The 20,821-nt window shown below is 35.8% G+C and overlaps 1 protein-coding gene across 3 annotated transcripts in view; it reads left to right on the forward strand.

Annotated features, from left to right (window-relative positions):
- The window catches only part of GBE1 (1,4-alpha-glucan branching enzyme 1), a 137,130-nt gene that overhangs the window by 43,535 nt on the left and 72,774 nt on the right, over window positions 1–20,821 (forward strand). For all 3 annotated transcript variants that reach the window (XR_009276006.1, XM_058825322.1, XM_058825323.1), the window contains exons 4-7: window positions 13,563–13,688; window positions 15,394–15,529; window positions 18,694–18,784; window positions 19,895–20,104. Coding sequence is in view for 2 of the 3 variants with exons in the window: in XM_058825322.1 (XP_058681305.1) it covers window positions 13,563–13,688; window positions 15,394–15,529; window positions 18,694–18,784; window positions 19,895–20,104 (563 nt within the window). In the remaining variant the exon portion in view is untranslated. The remainder of the gene's footprint in view (window positions 1–13,562; window positions 13,689–15,393; window positions 15,530–18,693; window positions 18,785–19,894; window positions 20,105–20,821) is intronic.

The raw sequence follows: 20,821 nt of genomic DNA on the forward strand, positions 1-20,821 counted from the left end.
TAATGAAAGTATTTCCCATTTTTCTTTACTAAAGAAGCCTAAGGGAATCACAGCTTTAAAAGTTCCTTTTACCAGTATGATTCTTAAATACTGAAATGAAAATAGTCAACTTCAGACATTATTGTGGTGCTTAATCTGTTAGGGGAAGAACTGTCTCCTCCAGAAGGTCCTTTCCTTTAGCTTCTGTCTACCCTGTTTTGATCTTCAGTTCCACACAGGCGAATGCCAAGTTCTGAAATGGTAACAAGGTCATTTCTTTTAAATAGGTAATATCTAAGCCAGAATGGGAAATGGATAGAGTGTAGACAGTGACACTAATTTAGATCAGGTCACAAAATATTTTGGTGGGAAAATAAATGAGGAGCAGAGGTCAAATGTTTGCCTGTTTTCAAATAGTAGCAGGCTGTCTACTGTAGCTCTTCAGGCAGTGTGCTCATAAGTAAATATAAACACTGCAGAAAATGAGTAATTAAAAAACCTGCTGTAAATCATCTGACACTTTTCTGTGTGAGGAGATGGATGCTTATGATAGTTGAGTGACTCCCTTGTCAATTTTGACATCCATCTTCAAAATAAGGTTACCTGCTAGGAAAGGGTATCTTTTTTTCTTTCTCTCAATCAATTGGGAGCTTAGACTGAGTTAAGTGAGCAAATATTGTTGCTATTATGGTAGGGTAGTGCTGGCTTTTAAGCTTCTGATAGGTGTCAAAAGTGAGCACAGATTTGAACCCAAAGCCAAATGTTATCCTTTAATAAAAGAAGGCTTTTTACCTCTCATTATTTCTAATGAGGTAGTTTGAAAGATGTTTTCCTTAAACATCAGCATGTTTGTCATTCTACAGCGGTAGCTGTTGGGGTGCAAGTACTTACCTTTTGTGGTAGAAAATGACTGGTTTTGTTTCTTTAATTTTTTGTGTTCTTAATTAAATTTTTAGAGGACACTGCAAGTTTTTTTAAAAAATTATCATAGGTGAACTTTTATAGCAAGTCTCATTGTGTGTGGTTGTATTAATGCAAGAGTTTAATCATTGTTAACTTTGTCCTTTGACTGTTTATTTATAAATGATTTTTCCAACTGCTTAAATGTACTTGTAAATTAAATTTTCACTGTAGGTGGCAAGATGCTAATTTTGAAGTAGTGTCAATGGAGTTTAGGGATAATATTGGGAAAAATTGTGATTTTAGTATCTGCACTGGGGAGCTTGCTTAATACCATTTACAGGAATGCCAAAGAACAACAAAGAAAATGGGAAGCAATTGGTAAATGGGATCCTTTAAGAATTTAAACCTAGTTGAAAATAATTTCCAAATTCATGGTCAAATTCTGAAATATTTTCACACAGCTAAATAAGAAAAAATGGCAAGGTCAGTACTTGAAAAATATTGGCAATTATGATAGAGGTACCTGCTGCTCTGTAGCATTCATTAGGAAAAGAATCTATATAGCAGAACCACTAATTGTTTTTTGTGAGCTGGAGAGGATATATTAAAATAGAAGTGATTGTTAAACCTTCTAATAATGACAATAGATATGTGATTTCTGAAATTATTACCAGAACAATATTTTTTTTAGTCTAAAACTCATCTGACACTTTAGCTAACAATGTGCTGCATAGGTGTACTACTCTATATATGCAACTAAATATCACTTGAATATTCATGAAATATAGTTAATGTATTTTTCCTGGAAAGAACACCCCAGAAAGTGGTAGAAACCTTTTTAAAAGCTCTGCATTCCATTATTTGTTAAGTCTGTGTCCTTTTCTTCTTCACATGTGTCTGTGTGTGTGTATATATATATTGTATGTATTTAAATGGTGATGTTTATAGTTTTTTGAGGGAGTGTCTTGTACTGTAATGAGGTGATTAGATTTGATAACCTGTATACTTGTTAGTACAATATTTTTCTACTGCTACTCTTGCATGTTTGAGTGGTTTCAGTGATTGCTGAACAGGAGTTGTAGGTGCCAAGGCCAGTAAAAGACCAAGGCAGGCATGAAGAACACAGTCCTTTCATCAGTTTGCACAAAATGCTTCTAAGTTCACTGTGATTGGTTTTAATATGTTTCCAGTCCTTTTTAATACTCAAGTGTACAAAGGAAAGAACTGCATTGAGTCAGAGCATTAACAGTTTATTCATCGTGATTGAAAGTACCTAAAGTATGCTTGTATTCATGAGGTGCTGGGTAGAGGAAAGCTGGTTGTGAGGAATAGTTTTAAAACTTAATCTTTACAGTTTTACCACTCTGTCCTATACTTCCTAGTAGATCTGCATGCTCTGTGTTAAACTTGTACACCTTGAAAAAGAATCAAATGTGGTGAGCAGGTAGGTTAATCTGTGTCAGGGAACCACTGCTAGTAAAATTCATCAAATGTAATTACTGTCACCAATGAAATAGATGGTGCTGCAGCTGACCCCACTGATCAGGAGGTGCAGCAGCAGTGCCAGACTAGTGTGGAGTTCAGGTCTCGTGCACTTGAAGCAGTCTGCAGTCAAAAACGTTTATAATGAGAATGTGAAATCTCAGGAAAGCTATTAATAATGGCAGGCTGGTGGCTAGGATTCTAGGGACAGAAGTGTTAAGGATGTGATGGACTTCCAGGGTTGTAAAATGTAAATAGAATACCTGGTTGGAAGGGACCTCAAGGATCCTCTGGTCCAGCCATTCTTGATAAAAGCATGGCCTTGTCACAATGCCCCAGCACCCTGTCTAGCTGGAACTTAAGTGTCCCATATTGGGGAATCCAGCACTTTGATGGAGAGATGGTTGCCATTATAGATAGGTTATGTGCAGTCAGATGGCTTTTACAGAGGGAGTCTTGGGTACCCTGAGCAGAGGTACTCAACTTGATTTCAGTGGAAACCTTCCTGAAGAAATGTTTGCTATTTCCTTTAATGTACATACAGAAACACTTGTAATTATTCTGTTTTTTTCCTTAGCTTGGGGAAAGAGGGAATGTCCTTGCTCACGCTGCCAAGTTCTGGATCACTTCGAGATCATTTCTTACACAGTCAGTAGGATGCAAAAACAAAACCAAAAAAAACAACCCAAAACACAAACACCAGGTTGGCATATTTGAACAGTGAATGAAACAAGTGTTCTGCAGCATCATGGTACATACCCTCTATGGAAGAATAAACATACTTGTATTCCTGGGATTTTGATGTTACTAAACAGGACTTAAGTCATGTACCATATGCATTTCTGGATATAAATCATACTGACAAGAATTGGAACGTTATTTTTGTAGCAGTATCCTTCATGTTTCACTATGTGGTTGTGAGCCATGACCCTTCAGCAAGTTATTGTAGACTTCTTTGGGTCACAGATGAGGTTTGCCAGCAGGAGGAGTTGTTTTCTCATTAGAAGATAAATGGTCTTTTGGCATTGCCTGTTTGAATTTAGTAAACAATGTGCAGCTCCTCGTGGACTCATAGGAGAGGTTGTAGCACCAATGAGCTGTTGTAATGCAGTGGGCTGTTGTTTTTTGGAGCCTTTGTTGCAGACTGAGTTCAGTTCTTTAGAATATTCTTGTCCTGTTATTTTGTTAGGCTTCATTCTCCTGTGAGTTGAAGATTGCGCAATTCTCCAGTAGGAGGTTTTGCTATTTAAAAATACCCTAAGATATTTTTGTTTTAGTTTATCCATACAGAAGACTAATTGTTTCAATGACTATTAGGTGTACATTTAGCTAAAATGTGATTTTTAATTTTTCCTTAATGACAAAAAGGGAGACATCTTAAAGAAGAAGAGGTCTTGAAACAGAATTTGAGAGTCCATATTAAGAATATATAAGCCTGGCTGTGATTGTCATGGGAATTGTTTTGGTTTGGAGGATAGGATCACTTTCTAGGGAAAGCTCCTGCCATTCTCTGCAGTGTGGCACAGCCACCCAATTGCAAGGTGCATTCTGCAGCGGTTGTCCTTGATACAAATGCTTTGTAGTTGAGGATAACTAATACTTAATGCTTGGGTGCCTGTATTACATACTTCATCAGCTTCTTTTCTACTTGACATGGCTTGAAACAACTGTAAGAAGTTACACTTGCTGTATGTGTAATGTGCTTTATTATTATGATTGCTTTTCAAACCATGCTCTTGTACCCCAAGCTTCTTTACTAAGAGACTAGCAGAATACATACAGGAGTGCTTCTATTTTATGTATACACATTTTTATAGTCTTTAAGCTTCATCATTGTTCTTATAGTAACTTGTTTCTGATTAAGTCATAGGGAGGGAAAATATTTTTTCAACTGTATTTTCTATAGATTCCAGTTTTCCTTTGTTTTTTTGGGTTTTTTTGCTAAAAGGTTTCAAAATCAGGATTCTAGACTGAAAGCAAAGTTTTAATGCTTTCCCTCAGCACAGATGTGTGTTTTCCCTTTATGAAAATAAACTGTCTGTCCCTCATTCCTAATAATTCTGCCTCTGTGTAGCTAACAGTTATAATCCATGAACTTGGGTAATTAAGTGAAGTATTTTCTATTCACTTGACTGTTAAAATCAATTGGGAATGTTTCTGTGTGATGTTGCTTTCATTTTTAACAACTCTCCTAAGGTTTCCTGGGTTTTGACAGTTTGATTTTCCTGTGGTATTTTTATCTGCGTAGATATTTTTTAATACTAGGCTACTGGCTCCGTCTTTTGAATTACTTTTTTATTCAAATAGATAATACAGCATTTTTTGGTGTTTTGGTTACTACTAGTTTCGCCTAGCTTTCTAAGACAAGCACTAAAATAGAAAAAAGAACAAAAGCTTTCCTTTTTTATCTGATCTAGTAAACTAGTTAAAGATGTTCAGAAGTTCTGCAATGCAATTCATATACTTAAATCACAAATGGAGCTGCATCTCCCTCTTTTGGAAAGTCAAGGCATGACTCCATGACTTGGTTTAGAATACAGGCTTTTGCCTCTTTCATATCTTGATTGTATTTTAGTCTTGCTTTATTTTCTTTCCTTGAGGGAAAAGGGAGGGGGGAAAAAGGGGGAATTGTGAACAAATATTTATTATCGATAAGTTTGGATTGCAATAGTTGGTGTTGTGATACATTTACAAAGCAAATAAATCTCTCTCCAATGATTTTTGAATTGCACAGAATGTCTGCAGAACTTTGTTAAACATGTAAACCACCTCAAAAGTACTAATATATCTGATAATTAAGGATTTTTTTCAATATTTGATATTAATGCTTGTCCCTTTAGCAGGTTTTTTTTTTTTTTTTTTTTTCAGAAAATAGGTAGGAAGAAAAAGAGCAAACCAGACAACTGGTTTGTATAATCTGACTCGGTTTTGGTAGTAATCATAAATTGATCAGGAAAATAAAAACTTGGGGGAAAGAATAATGTGACTAGTGTTCTATTACTTTTTCTTTCCAGTGTAACCAATTTGCAATTTAGGAAGGAGAACAGCCTGGAAGAAGCAACATGCTGTCCATTCTTTCCAAAATTTCATTTCAAGGTTTATGATCAATTCACTGTAAGGAAATAACTTCAGTCTACAAGCACCTTGACAGATAGACTCAATTTCCTGGTTATTTGGAGCAGTATGAATAGACTATGGTAAAGTTTTCCAGGGGAAGTTGAGTTCTGGAAACATCTCCTATTTTTTGTGCTTCTTGCCCCTGCAGTTTGGATGAAGGTTGATTTGGGAAGGTGCTCCTGAGTTGGGGAAACTGAGGTGTTGACGAGCTTCTGATTCATTAATTTCCTTGCTGCCTCTCCTGAGCCTTGTTACAGGGCTGTGCAGTAGCAAGAAGAATGAGGCATTAATGAGCTGTGTTTGCTTCTTCATTTCTTGCCTTCTATTTCTGAGACTGTCTAAGAGAAAAATTTATGTGGCCTCTAAAAATCTATCAGACAAAGGGAGACAATTAAGGAATAATGCTCTTTACCATGCTGTTCAATCCCAAATTTTTATCAGGCTTTTGTATTTTTACCTAAAGCTGCTTTAAAGTGAACTTTCAGACAAGAAGCTCTAGATTCCAGTCCTGGGCTCTGCAGCAGGTTGCACTGTGTTGTCAGGAAGTGTTCTGCTGTGGTTCTGTGCATTAAGAACCAAACACACTGAAGTACAGCCTCCAGATTCCAGTGCTTCTCCCACAAACCAGTGCTGACCTGTAGAAAGAGAGGAGCTGCTCTCTGGTTGCCTCTGTGCTTGTGAGGGGGTGATGTGATTTTATTTGCTGTTGTAAATGGCCTCAGTTTACACTGCCCACTGGCAAAAGATCATCAGAACCATGTTGTCTATCCTGGGTGCTAAAGTCAGGCTTCATTCTTTTTGAGGATGAATATTGAGTATTGAAGAAAATTGAGTTCCTTTGAGGCAGGGGTGCACAGGGAGAGGGACTTTCAGCTAATAGATGGTGGGAATGGGTCTCTTCTCCAAGGTAACAAGTGACAGGACAAAGAGGGCATTTCCTCCAGTTGTGCTGGAAGAGGTGTATTAGGAAAGAGAGGTCATGCATTGCAACAGAGAAGTCATGGAGTTGCCATCCTCAGAAGTTTAAGCAAACACTTGTATACAGCACTTAGGGACATGGTTTAGTGGTGAGCACAGTACTGGGCTAGCTGTGGGACTACCTGGTCTTTTCCAACGTAAACAACTCTAGGATTCTGTTTCTGGAGCAACTTGAGGATGCTGAGAAAAGGATGTACAACTTAAAGAAAAAGAGAATAGCAGGGTTGTATCGGTGTCTTGAGTGCAGGACCTTGAATGTAGAATATATAAGTTTACATTTTTACTTGAATACGACCCCTTCATATTCAAGCAGTTTTTTTCCATTTTCATGTACTTTTAGAAAAACTGAGGGAGGAAAATACCTTGATGCTAAATTTCTAATAAGTTTCATGTAATAGAAAAACCTTTTTATGTTATCACAGCATCTAATATAAACTTTCTAGGGAGTCTTCAAGAGCTTATCCTGCCCATATTTTGTTTTGCATTGAACTTGCTTTTAAGTCTGATCCATGTTACTGAGATGAAATGATATTTACAGCTGTATTCCTGTGGCATTTGTGTAATTTTGTGTCAGAAATTAGTAGATCTGAAGCTAATGAAATACTGTGGATTGTAAAATACTGAAATAATACCTTATTGCCCTTATATAACAAGTCACTTCCATTTCCATCTTTATATTGAAGCTAGTCCACTCTCTCATTTTATTAGCTATTGTTGGTTTGATGGCCAATTTAATTTCATCATTGTATTAAAAGCCACATATACCAAGAATCATTCTAAGTGTTTTCGAGCTATTAAAGTAATGAAATAATAATACAGTTTCAGAGCAATTTATTGGCTTGCTTATATTCATCAGTTATTTAGTTATTATTTTGTTATTTTCATTTCCTTAGCTGGAGTATAAATGATAAAGCACTACATAAAAAAATTCTCAAAAAGCAGAAATGCGTGTAAATTGTTATATATATATTTAAAGAACTTTATATACATAATTTTTAAAGAACTTTAAATCAAAACAAATATCTAAAAAATGCAGAATGGCAGCGTGGCTTTTTAGTTCTAGCGTTTGAACCGGTCTCCTAATTAGTGGAAACAGAGGCAGACACCTTATGGAAGCACATCATAATTAAATTAAATGGATTAGATGCAGGAACTGAAAGCAAAAAGAGTGGTTGCTGAGCAGAGTAGTTGTCTGATCTTCTGCAACTGTCTCTTGAATTATCCTCTCACACTATTCTGAAGATCTCTGTGTACACTGGGAATTGAAGTAGCCAAATGGAGCTGATGTGAAGAGTAGATGAAGGTAGGTAAACACAAAGAAAAAGGGGATATTCATAGACATACATGAATGTCAAATGTGATACTTTGTGTCCTGTTACTGCAGAGGTTCATCTGTCATAACAATAGCACAGCCACATTGAGCTCCATTTTTACACATGGATTTACTTTTTATCCGAATTTGTATTTGTGACAAAGCTTTTAAATTTGTTGTGAACCTTTCATACTTTTTATCATTATAGATCGTCAAAGAAAAAATCTGTTCATAAAAAGCCAGCAGATTTCCCTGAGTCACAATAGGTTGAAAATTGCCTGATTGTAAGCAGAGAGTTTTCCTTTAAATGCCCCAAGACATCCAGAAGGCATTTCTGCACGTGCTGTGGGTGATATAAAAGGCCTGGGTTATTTTGGAAAGGCAGAATAATGGGATACCCAAGAGTCTGAAATGCCTGAAAAATCAAGGCCTTTCAATCTCACTTGTCCTGCGTTGGCAGCATCATTACATTAAATGAGACCTATTTCAGCTTCTGAATTGCTCCTATGTGTTATTGCATTTTCTTTATGATACTGGACTGACCTCAGAGTGATGGTTTCCCTTTAACTGTAATAAACTGCTTTTGAGAGTTCCAAACATCATCAAACAGACTCATAACCCCTATATTTAATTCTGTCCTACAACCTACTCCCCTTCCACGAATTTCCTATCCTCTAGTGGACAGACGTGGAACACAATGTAACTTTTGTACTAGTGTTATTGAGAAGTTTAGGTCCTGCTTTGTCTTCCAGCAGTCCAGCATTTGGAAAATTGGAAAGAACTTTTGCACACCAGTTTTTATATATCTTCAAAGCCAGACTTTGTTGGCTATGTTTTCTCTGACTGCAGCCATACATTTGTTTTTATTTAGGTCTGAAAATTTTTCAGAATTAATCACTTACTAGCAGTGATGCTGTAAAACTCAGGTTTAAAGTCGTGGTTTTTTCTGTGTTGGGTGTTCTCATCTGTAAAATCCACAGCACTTACTACAGTGTTTTTGGATGCTAAACTTTAGGATGCTGTACACTTCAGACAGAAACTTTGACAATACACTCAATATCCCTTTAATAGAAAATGAATATACCAAACATCAATTTTTAACCTTTGCATTCAAAAGATGTACAGCGTAGGTTGAGGTCTTAATTTCTGTTGTTTTGCAGTTGTACTTATATAAATTACGTGTCTGTGTCATGTCCATTTTTAGAGCAAATTGACTTTTTAATGCCAGGTTTTGAAGGACGTTTTCATTCTGTCTTCCTGACACTTATTTCTGTGAGATCATTTATTTACATTTATTTATATCTCACTTGGAAGTCAGAATCATGTGACATTCAAAGGTCACATCAAGGATTTTGAATGTTTGCCAGTAGGAGAGGTGGGGAAAAACCCTAAACGATTTAGGTGAACTATTTTTAAAGCTGATGTCAGCAAATTCAGCATGACTTTGAATTTCCTACATTCTTGTGTCAGAAGTTTCCAGTGGGAGAGCCATCATGGAGAGTCTGGAAACAGGGGGAAAAAAAACTCTCTTTGGGAGTTCTAAACAGGCTTACTGTTGTAAGATGCTTCCCTCTTTGCACACAGACACAAAAAAAAAAATCATGATGTTGTCCACGTAGTATACAATTTGATATGTATTACTTTATCTCATGTTTCCCACAAAGAGGTGGTTAATGTAGATGGTGGCAAGTTCTTTACATCAGTTATTTTGTGTTTTTCCATTCTGACTAAATTTGGGCAGTTTCAATGTAACTCTTTTGAGATACTGGTTTCTTTCTTCTTTGACAGTTTTTGTTGGTTTTTAACTAATTGGGGAGGATGTATTAGTTTGTATTGGAAACTCGGATTTCCTTTTTTCCCCTCACTTGTCCTCTTGTTGGAGTGTTTTCTGTAATAATAGGATCAAAAATACAGGGATTATTTTTACCTAGGATTTTGTTTCACTTAAGTCTAAACTGTAAAAGAGGTTGCTTGTGATGAGAGGTTTGTTTGGTTCACTTAGTATATGTTTCATGCTATAGCATTATGCATTTTAAAAGCTTTATTTAATGAGAACTGTAGTTTTTATATCAAATGGTGGGATGTGCCTCCTCATATACATTGAGGAATGATCAAGGACATGCCTTGTGAAAAGGAAGTAGGTAAATCCTGAGGCCAGTTTGAAGAAGCCTAGTTTAATGAACATCATGGTCTTATATATGTTCTTTAGAGAACCATTTTTTGAGTTAATTAGAAAGTGTTAAGTCAGCTATAAAGTCTTGTTGAACTAAGTAGTAGCTAGTTAGGCTGCAACTTTTAGAAATTTGTTTTTACTCACTTCAAACTAATTTGGAGGAAAAGTACAGTATCTGTTAAAGTGATTTATAGATACTCTGTCCAAGTGCTGTGTAATGACTCTATTCAATATTCCTTATGCATGTAAAATCTGTAACAGCACATTTTAGAGTATACACAGCAGCTAATTTTTATATCTGGACACTGCAGAGAAGGGACCACAAGTTGTAATTTGGGGTGAGTGGAGCAGGAGTATTCACCTGTCTTTGTTTTATGTATGCTATATAATTTTACTCCTTTTATTATTATATTTTTATTTTATTATTTTACTTATATGTAATTGTTTCAAGAAATAGCAAAGCAAATATGGGAATTAAAGCTGCCAGACTGTTTGCATTAGAGTTATTTTTTGTCAGTCTTGGGCTGAACTGCTCTTTGTTTTGTGGTGCCATTTAGTTTTTTCCTGTACCTGTGATCACGCTTCAGCTAAGCATGGTGATGTGAGAGTTCTCTCTCAAGAAACTTCAGAGAACATTATTTGGAATTTTTATTTCTACCTTATTAATAAAATTTATACAAAATCACGAGAGAAGATTAAGATGATTGAGTATAGAGCTTGATAATTAAGCCTAGGAGAGACTCTGTAAATGGTCTTCACATAAAATTAAGAAAAGTATTAAACAAGCATAGCTACAAAGAATTGGAATTGCCAGGGATCACTTGATAGATCTGTGAGGATGCTGTGTTGATTATGCTTCTGTAAACCAGAGAAGGAGAGGAGTCAACTTTACCAGCTCTGGTGGTGTAATAATTGTTTTTCTTGACTCTGCTTTCTCTGTGCACAGCCCATGATACTAAAAATTACAGCAACAAATGAGCAAACTTGAGGTTTCTACTGTAGAGGTAAGATTAATTTATAGCCATGGCTGGATATAATTGAAAAATGTTTCTTAAGACCACCTATACTGTAAAGAAAGCAAAAAAAACCATTTTATTACTTGTTTAAAGTAAGTGCTTCTCCACATTTTTTGAGATTTTTCTGATATTTGCATGGTTAAATTTCATTACTTCTATTTTTGGATAAATGTGTCCTGGGTTGGACTCTATGATCTTAAAGGTCTCTTCCAACTTGTGATTCTCTGATAACTTTATTTTGAGCATGGGAGTTGTCTTATATGTTTGCATAATAGAACTGAAAGCAAAGTTTTAAAATGAATGAACCCAAAAATTTAGATTGTGAGCCTTAAAATAGAGCAGACCCTAAAGTTGTAAGACTGTTTAAGTGTGTAAACCCAACCTGTAGATTTCCATGGCTTGTTTATGACTCTATATAATTACTATGTTAATATATGACAGATAAATGGATGCATTTCTACGAAGTTTTAGTTTCATCTTTTAAAATTAAGTCTGTAAATGCTGATAGAACCTTATATGATTTCCTGTAAGTCTCTCAATTCCTGAAAAGTGTAGCCCTTAAGTTTGGTTTTGTAGATGTTTTGATTAAATGCAAAACTAGCACTTGAAAAAATTACTTCTAAATAAATGCTAAAACAAATGCACTGGTGTCTCACAAATGAGGGAAAATAAGGTCAATTTAAGTGACTACAGAACAATACAAGTTCTTAAACTTTGTCAGAAGGACAGGATACAGAAATTGGTTGTGCAGTATAACTATAGAAATTTAACTTGAAAAAGTCAAATAACTGATGGTTGGCCATTTAAATGGTTTTCTGATATCTTTTTTTCTCCTAACTTTTTCATTGCTTAATGGCTTTAATTAAAGACAGTACGTGACTGGATTAATATAGCATAATAAAGAAATTTGCATTTCTCCCCTCCAGTATCATTTTTGGATTAAACCAGTACTACAGCTAATTAATGTTCTGAATGTAGATTAATTACTTCACATTTCTTAAATGTGCCCACCCTTCATAAGCCTGTCTAGTATGAATTATGCTAAAATATTAGAAAAAAGGAATGCCAAGATGAGTAGGTTATTATATGCAGTAATCATCTTATTTCTGTGATGGGTAAATTGGGACAAAATAATAAAAGAAGCAATAGCACCATCAGAAGTTGTGATATCAGAGAGAGGAGATAGCTTTTATTATTTTAAGAATAATTTGCAAATTGTCAATGCTATCAGCAAGGAGGATCTTCACAGTGTTGATAGAATTTTCAGAAACACTCTTTGGGTCAGCTTTGCTAGTGCAGCTAACAGAAGAAACTTTCCATGCAGCTTTACAGTGGTTTGCAATAACTTTCTCAGCTTTTTTGGTGAGGTTTTTGATATTAATTACTCCATTTTATAAAACCTATTTTAAATTGTTGGAGTTGTAATACTGTGTACTGAGGGACAGCAGTCATTCTTCCTTGCCTTATTCTATCAACTTCCATTAACCATCTGCATATACATATTTTCTTCTTTGTTGATCTAGATGACCTTTATAAGGTTCCTTTCGACTAAACATGATTCTGTGATCCTGCCTTCTTCCATGATTGGGTTAAGGATACAAATAATCTATCAAAACCATGAAAGACACTTGCCAGAGGTCAAAAGGCAATTCTTTGATAATTTTGTCTTCCAGACTACTGCAGGAATTGAGAGCAAAACAAGTAACTTTTTTTTAACAAAAAAATGAGAAAGGAGTGGAGAAAATCCCCTATCCTTTTTCATTTGAGGCTTCTTATAATTTCATAGTTTTTCTTACAAAAAAAAAAAGCGCCTCATAAAACCACCAACCCAACTGAAAAGTCTCAGTCATCACTTTGTTTAAAAAAAGCAGAATTAAGAATTCTGTGCATTCACTTGCTTGTACATTTCTGGGTTTTAAATTTGCAAACCATCTGTGTTACTGCTTTAGTGGCAGCCAAGATACCAAGCAAAACCAGAGTGGTGCTGTTCCTTCTGTGCTGAGGAGAGGGGAGGTGGGATGGGGTGGGAGGATGTGAGAGAGGCGAAACTTTTTCTTTGCTTTGACCCAAAAATTGTCCTGTGCTTCTTGTGCTGTCTGTGGTTCCGGGCTATGTGACATTGTTAAGGACTCTCAGAGCATGGAAAAGAAGATGGCATTATGATATTACAATTGCCTTACTAGATTGTTTTGTTTGTCAAGTTAAACAAATCACAGTTCTCATCCTAATAATACTGCATGTTTGTTTAAATTTTTCAGAACATGGAAAGGAAATAGCAATGACAGGAGTCATTAGGGAACCTAACAGAAATCCATTTGGGAAGGCTGCTTCTCCCATTATTTATATAAATCTTATGTATATTCTCACCTTTCAGCTCTTGCTGTGAACATGACTCCTGTATGACATGTCTGGTTTAGTGTCCCGTTGCAAATCATCCCTGCGGGCAGGGTCATTCTTCCTCCTCTTGGCTTGCATTGTGTGTTTGTGTGTTCTTTAAATTAAATTTCTGTGTAGTCTCCTATTTCATTCTGTGCTGTGGCTTGCATAGAAGGCGTTCTGTGAGTTATAAGTGACTGCCTGCATATGTTGTGTTATTTTATAGGTGGTGATTCGTGCTCAGAACGGCGCCCTCCTCTATCGTATTTCACCCTGGGCGAGATATGTGGTCCGTGATGAAGACAAAGTGAATTATGATTGGGTTCACTGGAATCCTCCACAGTCATATATAGTAAGGCTTCAATATTATTTTTGAGAGGGGTATCATGTTATCTTTGTTTCCCTGTCTGGGAGAAAATAAAAGGAAATAGCAAACAAGTTAAAAGAGCTGAGAGATGAAGGGATTTTATTCACGGCTTTGACAGAAATAAATGACTTTAATGATGGATGTTTTTGAGCTGCTTTTTCAGCCTCCTGTAGAATGTATAAAAATAGTTATTAATGTGGTATTTTAAAGTTGTTTCGCCACCTGTTAGGCAAGGTTGACAGGTATTCTGGGACAAGATGGCTATTCCTGGTAGGATGGAGAGTAGGGAATTATCAGTACTCGATTTAAGGACTGGTCATCTGCAAATGCTCAGTACTCAACACTAGGCTAATATTCCATGAAGTTAGAAAAAACTTCCAAAATAAGGTGCCAATGCTCCAGTCAAATCTTGGTTTCTTTGTATCAGGAAAATCCCATTATTGAATATAAAGCCTTCTTTCTTCTCATGCACTGCTGTAAGGGAGAGAACTCTTTGCATCATGTATGAAAAACCCTAGGAGAAGGTTTGGAAACTTCAGACTGAGTGGCGTTGTTTCATAATCAACTTTTTCATGTTTTCCCTGAAAAATGGTATGCAGTGGTTTATATTAGAAATGCTGTAGACTCTATCTTGAGTTAAATTTTCTCATCCACCTCAATTTAGGAAGCAACTTCTTGAGAGAGAAAAGGTTACTGGCATGTAAAATATTTTCTGTAAAAATAGATAACATAATGTACGTTAACTCTTGTTAACGTGTGTTGTCTATCAGTTTAGTGGTCTACTCTGTGTATGATGCTCTGTGACATCTCAATGCCCACAAGAAAAGGGATTTGGGAATGCAATGATTGGGGTTTCACCTAGAGTGAAAAAGGCTGGAAATTTTGGATGCAGATAAGGCCTTATTGAAAAAATATAAAAGTCCTTTTATGAATAATAGAGGTATCCAGTGGAAATAAATCACAGGGAACAAGACTCAATCAGAAGTTTTGTTCTTCACATGGTTCCTTTAGTTTCTGTTCACATGTTTGTTTTGTTTGTTGTTTGAAAATGCAGAACTAGTTTTGTTCTGTGTTTTCAATATTTCACCTGAATAATAAACTAACAAATAGGATATTAATTCAATGGCCTCTGTATTCTTCAAATATTTTCAGCCATCTAGAAATGCTGTGTACTGATCTCCAGACTTGGGGTTTTTAAATTATATTTTAATCCTAAGTATTTACAATTTAAATGATTCTGTGCTGTGGGACTGTATTCTTTAGGAATAACATTTAAAAATTTCAGATGAGGTAAGGCAGTGATTTCATGTACCTGCAAAAAGCAGGTATGCTTAAAAAATAAAAGCCTATCTTATTATTTTCTCTCTCTATTTTCAAGCAAGCTTCGTAGTGATTCAGAAGGAAAACAAGTGGAGTGGCTACTATCAGTTTGAACACTGAAGTGTAATTTAAAAAGAATATTAGAAAAGCGTTGAATCATCAATGTCCAGTTTCTTGTTCATCAAGGATGCTATTTTCAAACAGACATTTCCTTTAAAAATATAAAATGGTCAATTGCTTCTGAAATGTTTAGAATGCTCTTAGAGGAAAAAATAAATAAACCTAAATTGATTTTCATCTTGTACAAATCATGTGATTATGACAACACTCCTGAGCTAATGACATCTATTTATTTCTTTTTTTCTTATAGCATAAGAATCCTTCTCCCAAGAGATTAAAAAGCCTAAGAATCTATGAATCTCATGTGGGAATTGCTTCTCCAGAAGGCAAAGTAGCTTCTTATAAAAACTTCACATACAATGTACTACCTAGAATAAAGGACCTTGGTAAGTAATACCAGAAATGCTTGCAGAGTTAATACTTTTGTGCCTGTGCTTGTTAGAAAAGATAACTGTCAAGTATCTGGAGGTTTTTTGAGTTTCCCAATTACACTTGCTATAAAAATAGATTCTTAGGTGAGCAAAAATCATAAACAAGTCAAATCTATGGAGAACAAAGACTGAAATAGGATATGTGAATTAAAATCTATTCCAAATTTTTAAGTAAAATATGGTTATTAAAACCCAGATAAGTATTGCAAGGTAATTTGCTTTTGGCATGGTTTGCTTTCAACTTGTTAAAGGACCTGTTTTTGTGATAGTATTCAGAAAATGCTTCATTCTTAATTGGCTCTATGTGGGATCTCAGCACCTCAGGACTGATGGGCAGAATGACCGAGACCACCCTTGGGGAGTCCTGGAATGTTGCCAGAAGTGTCTGGCGGCTGGACTTTGATCCTGCACGGGAGACGACACCTGTATGAGGATGGGAGGATTTCACTGGGTGAATGGTGAAGGGATAAGTTAGTTAGAGTGTGAAACACAGGGTTTAGGATTTCTGTACAGGGGGGTTTAGAGAAGTAAGATGGAGGAATTGGGGCGTGTCCTGTCCTTCTTCTTCTTCTTCTTGGCCTCCATCTTTTGTGGTGATGTTGGCACTTTGGGATTGGTTATTACTAAAGGTGTACTGGTCAATAAGGGTGAAAGGTATTGGGGGAAATAGGTAAATATTGTATACGTAGTTTTGAGTATAAAGATAAGTGACCGCCCTGGGGGCTCTCAGTGTGCTCATGGCTGGCGTGCTGTGCGGACCTCTGTTGGGCTGAGAGAAAATCTTTTAGATAAAAACTAATAAACACTGAAGACTGAGGAAAAAACCTGAAGCCTCTTCTTGTCCTTTGGAGCACAGGCTGCCCAAGGCCATCCCCGGGCCTTTCCAGGTCATTAAAACAGCCGAGAAACCAACAGCTCTACTAGTGTAAAGCTTAATTCTAAGAAAGGACAGAAGAAATACCTCAATATTCTTTGTTTTGCCAGAATAAGCATGCTAGACTTTTTATCCCTGAGCAGTAGCTCAGAAGTATCAGAACAAGCAAACTTTAAATATGAAAGACCCTCTTCAGGAAAAGAGCTTCTCGTATATTGGAGAGGATATGTGAAAGAGCTGGTAACATTATCTCAGGAACCACAGCAAAACTGTTCACTTCCATTTCATTTAATTATTTTTTCCTATGATGTCTTTGCACTATTTCTGTAATGGACAATGTTAGAAGCTATTGCCTCTTACTGCCTTGTGATGAAATATATATTTTACACTGCGCTAAAATAATCATGTCATCTGTAGCTGAAACCTCTGTGGATGGTGGCTGTGTTTGTGTTTGATTTGTTTAAATTCTGTTTTATTTATCAGAGTGCCTCAAGAGGCGTTTTTGTGTAGCTTTACATGTTAAGTCAATGTTTTGTGGCTTTTGCCTTTTGGTCAAGTTGAGGGAGTTTGCACATGTGGAAGATGTTTTGGATTCTACATTATATAAAAAGTAGTTTTGGATTTTACACTATATATCTGTGACTCCTTACTGCCAAGGAATTTCACTTGTCCCAGGAAGTTAATAGGATTTCTTCACAAAGAAAAAACTGTAGGACTCTATAAATGTCATGAAAAGGCTGATACACCAAATAATAAAAAGCAGTATCAAATTTAGGGTATATAGAAAGTATAACTAATTTTCCTTCTTGTTTACATTAAGTAAACATCGTGGGAATTAAGTATTTTAAAAAATATTTTTAAGGTCTGTTAGATCAGTTTTGGAATGTCTTACTTTTTAGAACAAGCTTAAAGACGTCACTATACGAGATCCCTAATATATTACTAGTTTGTAGGAGGATGTGGTTGACAAATAGCAAAATAAGTAGCAAGCAAATTGAATGAGATTAATTTGATGCAATGTTGCGGTTTATTTATAAAATGATGTAAATAAAAATAACTATAACAGGCCAGAATTATAAACCAGCAATGAATCTGACGAAGTGCTGAGCTCACACCATCTTCTAATAATAGCTCTGGGTTTTAATGTCACAGCTGTAAAAAACCCAAGGAAGAATAAAAAATTCTACAGCATCTTGCTGAAACTAAGGGATTAAGTGGATATTTTCTTCAGACAGAGAAGTGGTGGCGGTGTGAGTCTTAATAGTCTGTAGAAAAATCTTGATTCTTTAGACTTCCCTTCCTTAAGCATGCACTGAACTATCTTAGGAGATAGAACACAGTGTGTCCCCCAGCCCTCCTTGACTGCTTTGGTCCTTGGGTTAACTTGGAATAAAAGCACATTACACTTGTGTTTTTTTTTCTTTTTGGAAGACTCTTGTAGAGGGAAGAAATAATTATTAAAATTGGAAAAATATGTTTTTGCTGAATGAAAAAAAAGATTTAATATGTCATGAAATTATAGTGGTGTGTCTAAGCTGGAGAGATGTGGGTCTGACAGATGGGCCACTTGGAGGATAAGGAATTAGAAGGATGGTCACACTCAGAGTTTCAGTCAATGACTTGATATCCAAGTGGACACCAGGGATGGGGTGGCCTCAAATTGAAGCAGGGTGTGTTTAGGGTGGACATTAGGAAGAAATTCTTTATTCTGAGGTTGGTGAGACATGGGAATAGGTTACTCAGAGAAGTTATGGATGCCCCATTCCTGGAAGGGATGTTGAGCAATCTGGTCTAGTGGAAGGTGTTCCACTAGAGGTGTTCCAGAGGAGTGGGAACTAGAGGATCTTTTAAGTTCCCTTCCAACTCAAACCATCCTGTGATTTTGTCATAATGTGTGGATAACCCTGACTGCAAGTGTCAAAAGTAGAAGCAGTTCAGGATGTGCAGCTTGGCATAACTAATATTCTGAAGTTAGTTAAGGATTACACTTCTTTCTGTCCGCATCTGGGAGATTAAATATGTGTGAATTGCTTAACAAGTTGACTGTTTCATTTGCCATGGAGATCACATTAGTATAAACTATTAGTTAGAATTGCTTTGTGAAAGTTGCTGAATCTTTAGGTGTTAACCATTAGGGTCAGAGGCAGCTAAAATGAGAGAAGACTAGAATGGATATGTTACAGGTGTTGAATACTCTTTTTACTATCCTTAAGGCATTTGTTTGTTATATTTGTTTTTATTGTAGGCTATAACTGTGTCCAGCTGATGGCCATTATGGAACATGCATACTATGCCAGTTTTGGTTATCAGGTCACAAGTTTCTTTGCAGCATCAAGGTAGGTTTAAGTGCTCCAGCATCTTCTCTGTTCTATTCCCTTCTTTCATCCATTGAAATCAGTATTGCATGCAGATGTGTGTTTGCAAGAAAGTGTATAATGGGAAGCAATGGCTTAGGTATTTACTCTACCTTCCTCTTAAATCTGAAATCAATTTGGTACAGTGATCAACAGCTCTGTGAAACACTTTTGATAGAATTACAGACAAAAAGTTTATAAGTAACTTCAGCTGCCATAGCATATTCCAGGTAATCCACCTTCACCAGTCTTTATACATAGGTTTGGGTGAAATTCTTGGCAGTAAAAAACAGTGTGTAATGCTTTCTATTATGACAAACAGAACTATACACTGTTCGTAATGAACTTGATTAAAATCATGACTCTCTGTGTTCTTTGGGCACCCTTTCCCTTACAGGCTTGTAACAGACTGTGCTTAGACTTGAGATATAGGGTGAAATTACATGAAAAATGAATTCAGGTAGTTGTTAAGAAAATTATGATAAATGTGGAAGTCATTTTTTTTTTTTTAATCTTAGAGCAGATCAAGTGGCAACCAGACTAAATTTAGATAGTCAGTTTTTAACTATCCAAATTTTTAAGTTTTTAAGAGCTTAATTAGTTGAAAAAAGGTGTGTCAAGTGTAGGTGAAAAAAATCTTTTTAAGAAAATGGTGTAATACCTAAACCAAATAACCAAGCAGGAAAATAGCAGCTAGTGTATTTTGTGGGGTTTGTGGATGTACATTTACTTTTGTAATCATTGTGTTACTTTATTCCAGCAATATGAATGTGTTCTTGTCCCTTATGAGCTAAGGAAGTGTTCAATATTAAATAGCAGCTTTAAGCTGTATCTGTTATCTTTTATATTGAATTTTATGTATTATTAAAAAAGGAAAAATAAAACAATCTGTTTTGCAAAGCATTTGTGTGGATGATGGAATTCTTATAAGGAAAAATGATCAAATGTTAGTTTCGAAGCAATGGCTACTGCTTAAGAGGCTGAAAAAATAACCCGTGTACGTCTGTAGAGGAGGTGGTGAAGAACTGCTGACTTTGATGTAGTTTCCATGATGAATGTTGAGTCCTGATGGTGCCACGTTGTGTTTCACAGCCGGTACGGAACTCCTGACGACTTGAAGGAAATGATTGACGTTGCTCACTCCATGGGCATCACAGTCCTGCTGGATGTGGTGCACAGCCACGCCTCAAAAAACTCAGAAGATGGTCTCAACCAGTTTGATGGTACAGATTCCTGTTTCTTCCATTCTGGATACAGAGGCAATCACCAGCTCTGGGACAGCAGGCTCTTTGACTATGCCAAGTGAGTATAAAACATCACTTCAGCTGTGCTAGTGGTTATTATTTCATAGCAATTCTGTTAAAACTACACTCCTCACCAAGCTGGTAAAGTTATTTGGGTTGTTTAGCAATTGCAGGATGTGGAGTTAAATTCCTCTACTTGTCTAAATCCTTAAAATCTAACACTAAATGATAGTAATTCCATTTCATTGCTTTCCTGTCATCTATGACTACCAATGTGCATGTTATATACCATGTGCATTGCATGCATTATATAATTATAGTTATTTTTATTTAAAAACATATTTCTCTATAAATATCTATTAAATATCTATTATATAGGAGTGTATAATTGTGTATTTTATGCATTTTATGCATATTATTTTCCTACTATATATAGTATATTGCATATATATAAGAGATTATGTTTGTATATTAAAAAAAAATTGTAAGAAAAGCTGATGAGAACTTCTAAGCTCTGTAAATTTATTGACATACTGTCAAGTTGTTGAAATGTAGGAAAAGATTTCCCCCAAGACAGCTAACTCTATTTCAAAGAGCTTCCGGAGGTCAATCAACAATTAATACAAAGCAGGGGTCATTTTCAGCAGACATTTCTAGAGACCTCAGTTTGGGCAAACTTAATTAACCAGTATAAATATAGTGTGTGTCAAAACAGGTATTAATGCCAGTTGATTATTAGTATTTAATATTGTTTACTCTGTATTCTCTGTGGTAT

The sequence above is a fragment of the Ammospiza caudacuta genome, chromosome 2 (genome assembly GCF_027887145.1).
Source record: "Ammospiza caudacuta isolate bAmmCau1 chromosome 2, bAmmCau1.pri, whole genome shotgun sequence".
In the NCBI taxonomy this organism is placed as follows: domain Eukaryota; kingdom Metazoa; phylum Chordata; class Aves; order Passeriformes; family Passerellidae; genus Ammospiza; species Ammospiza caudacuta.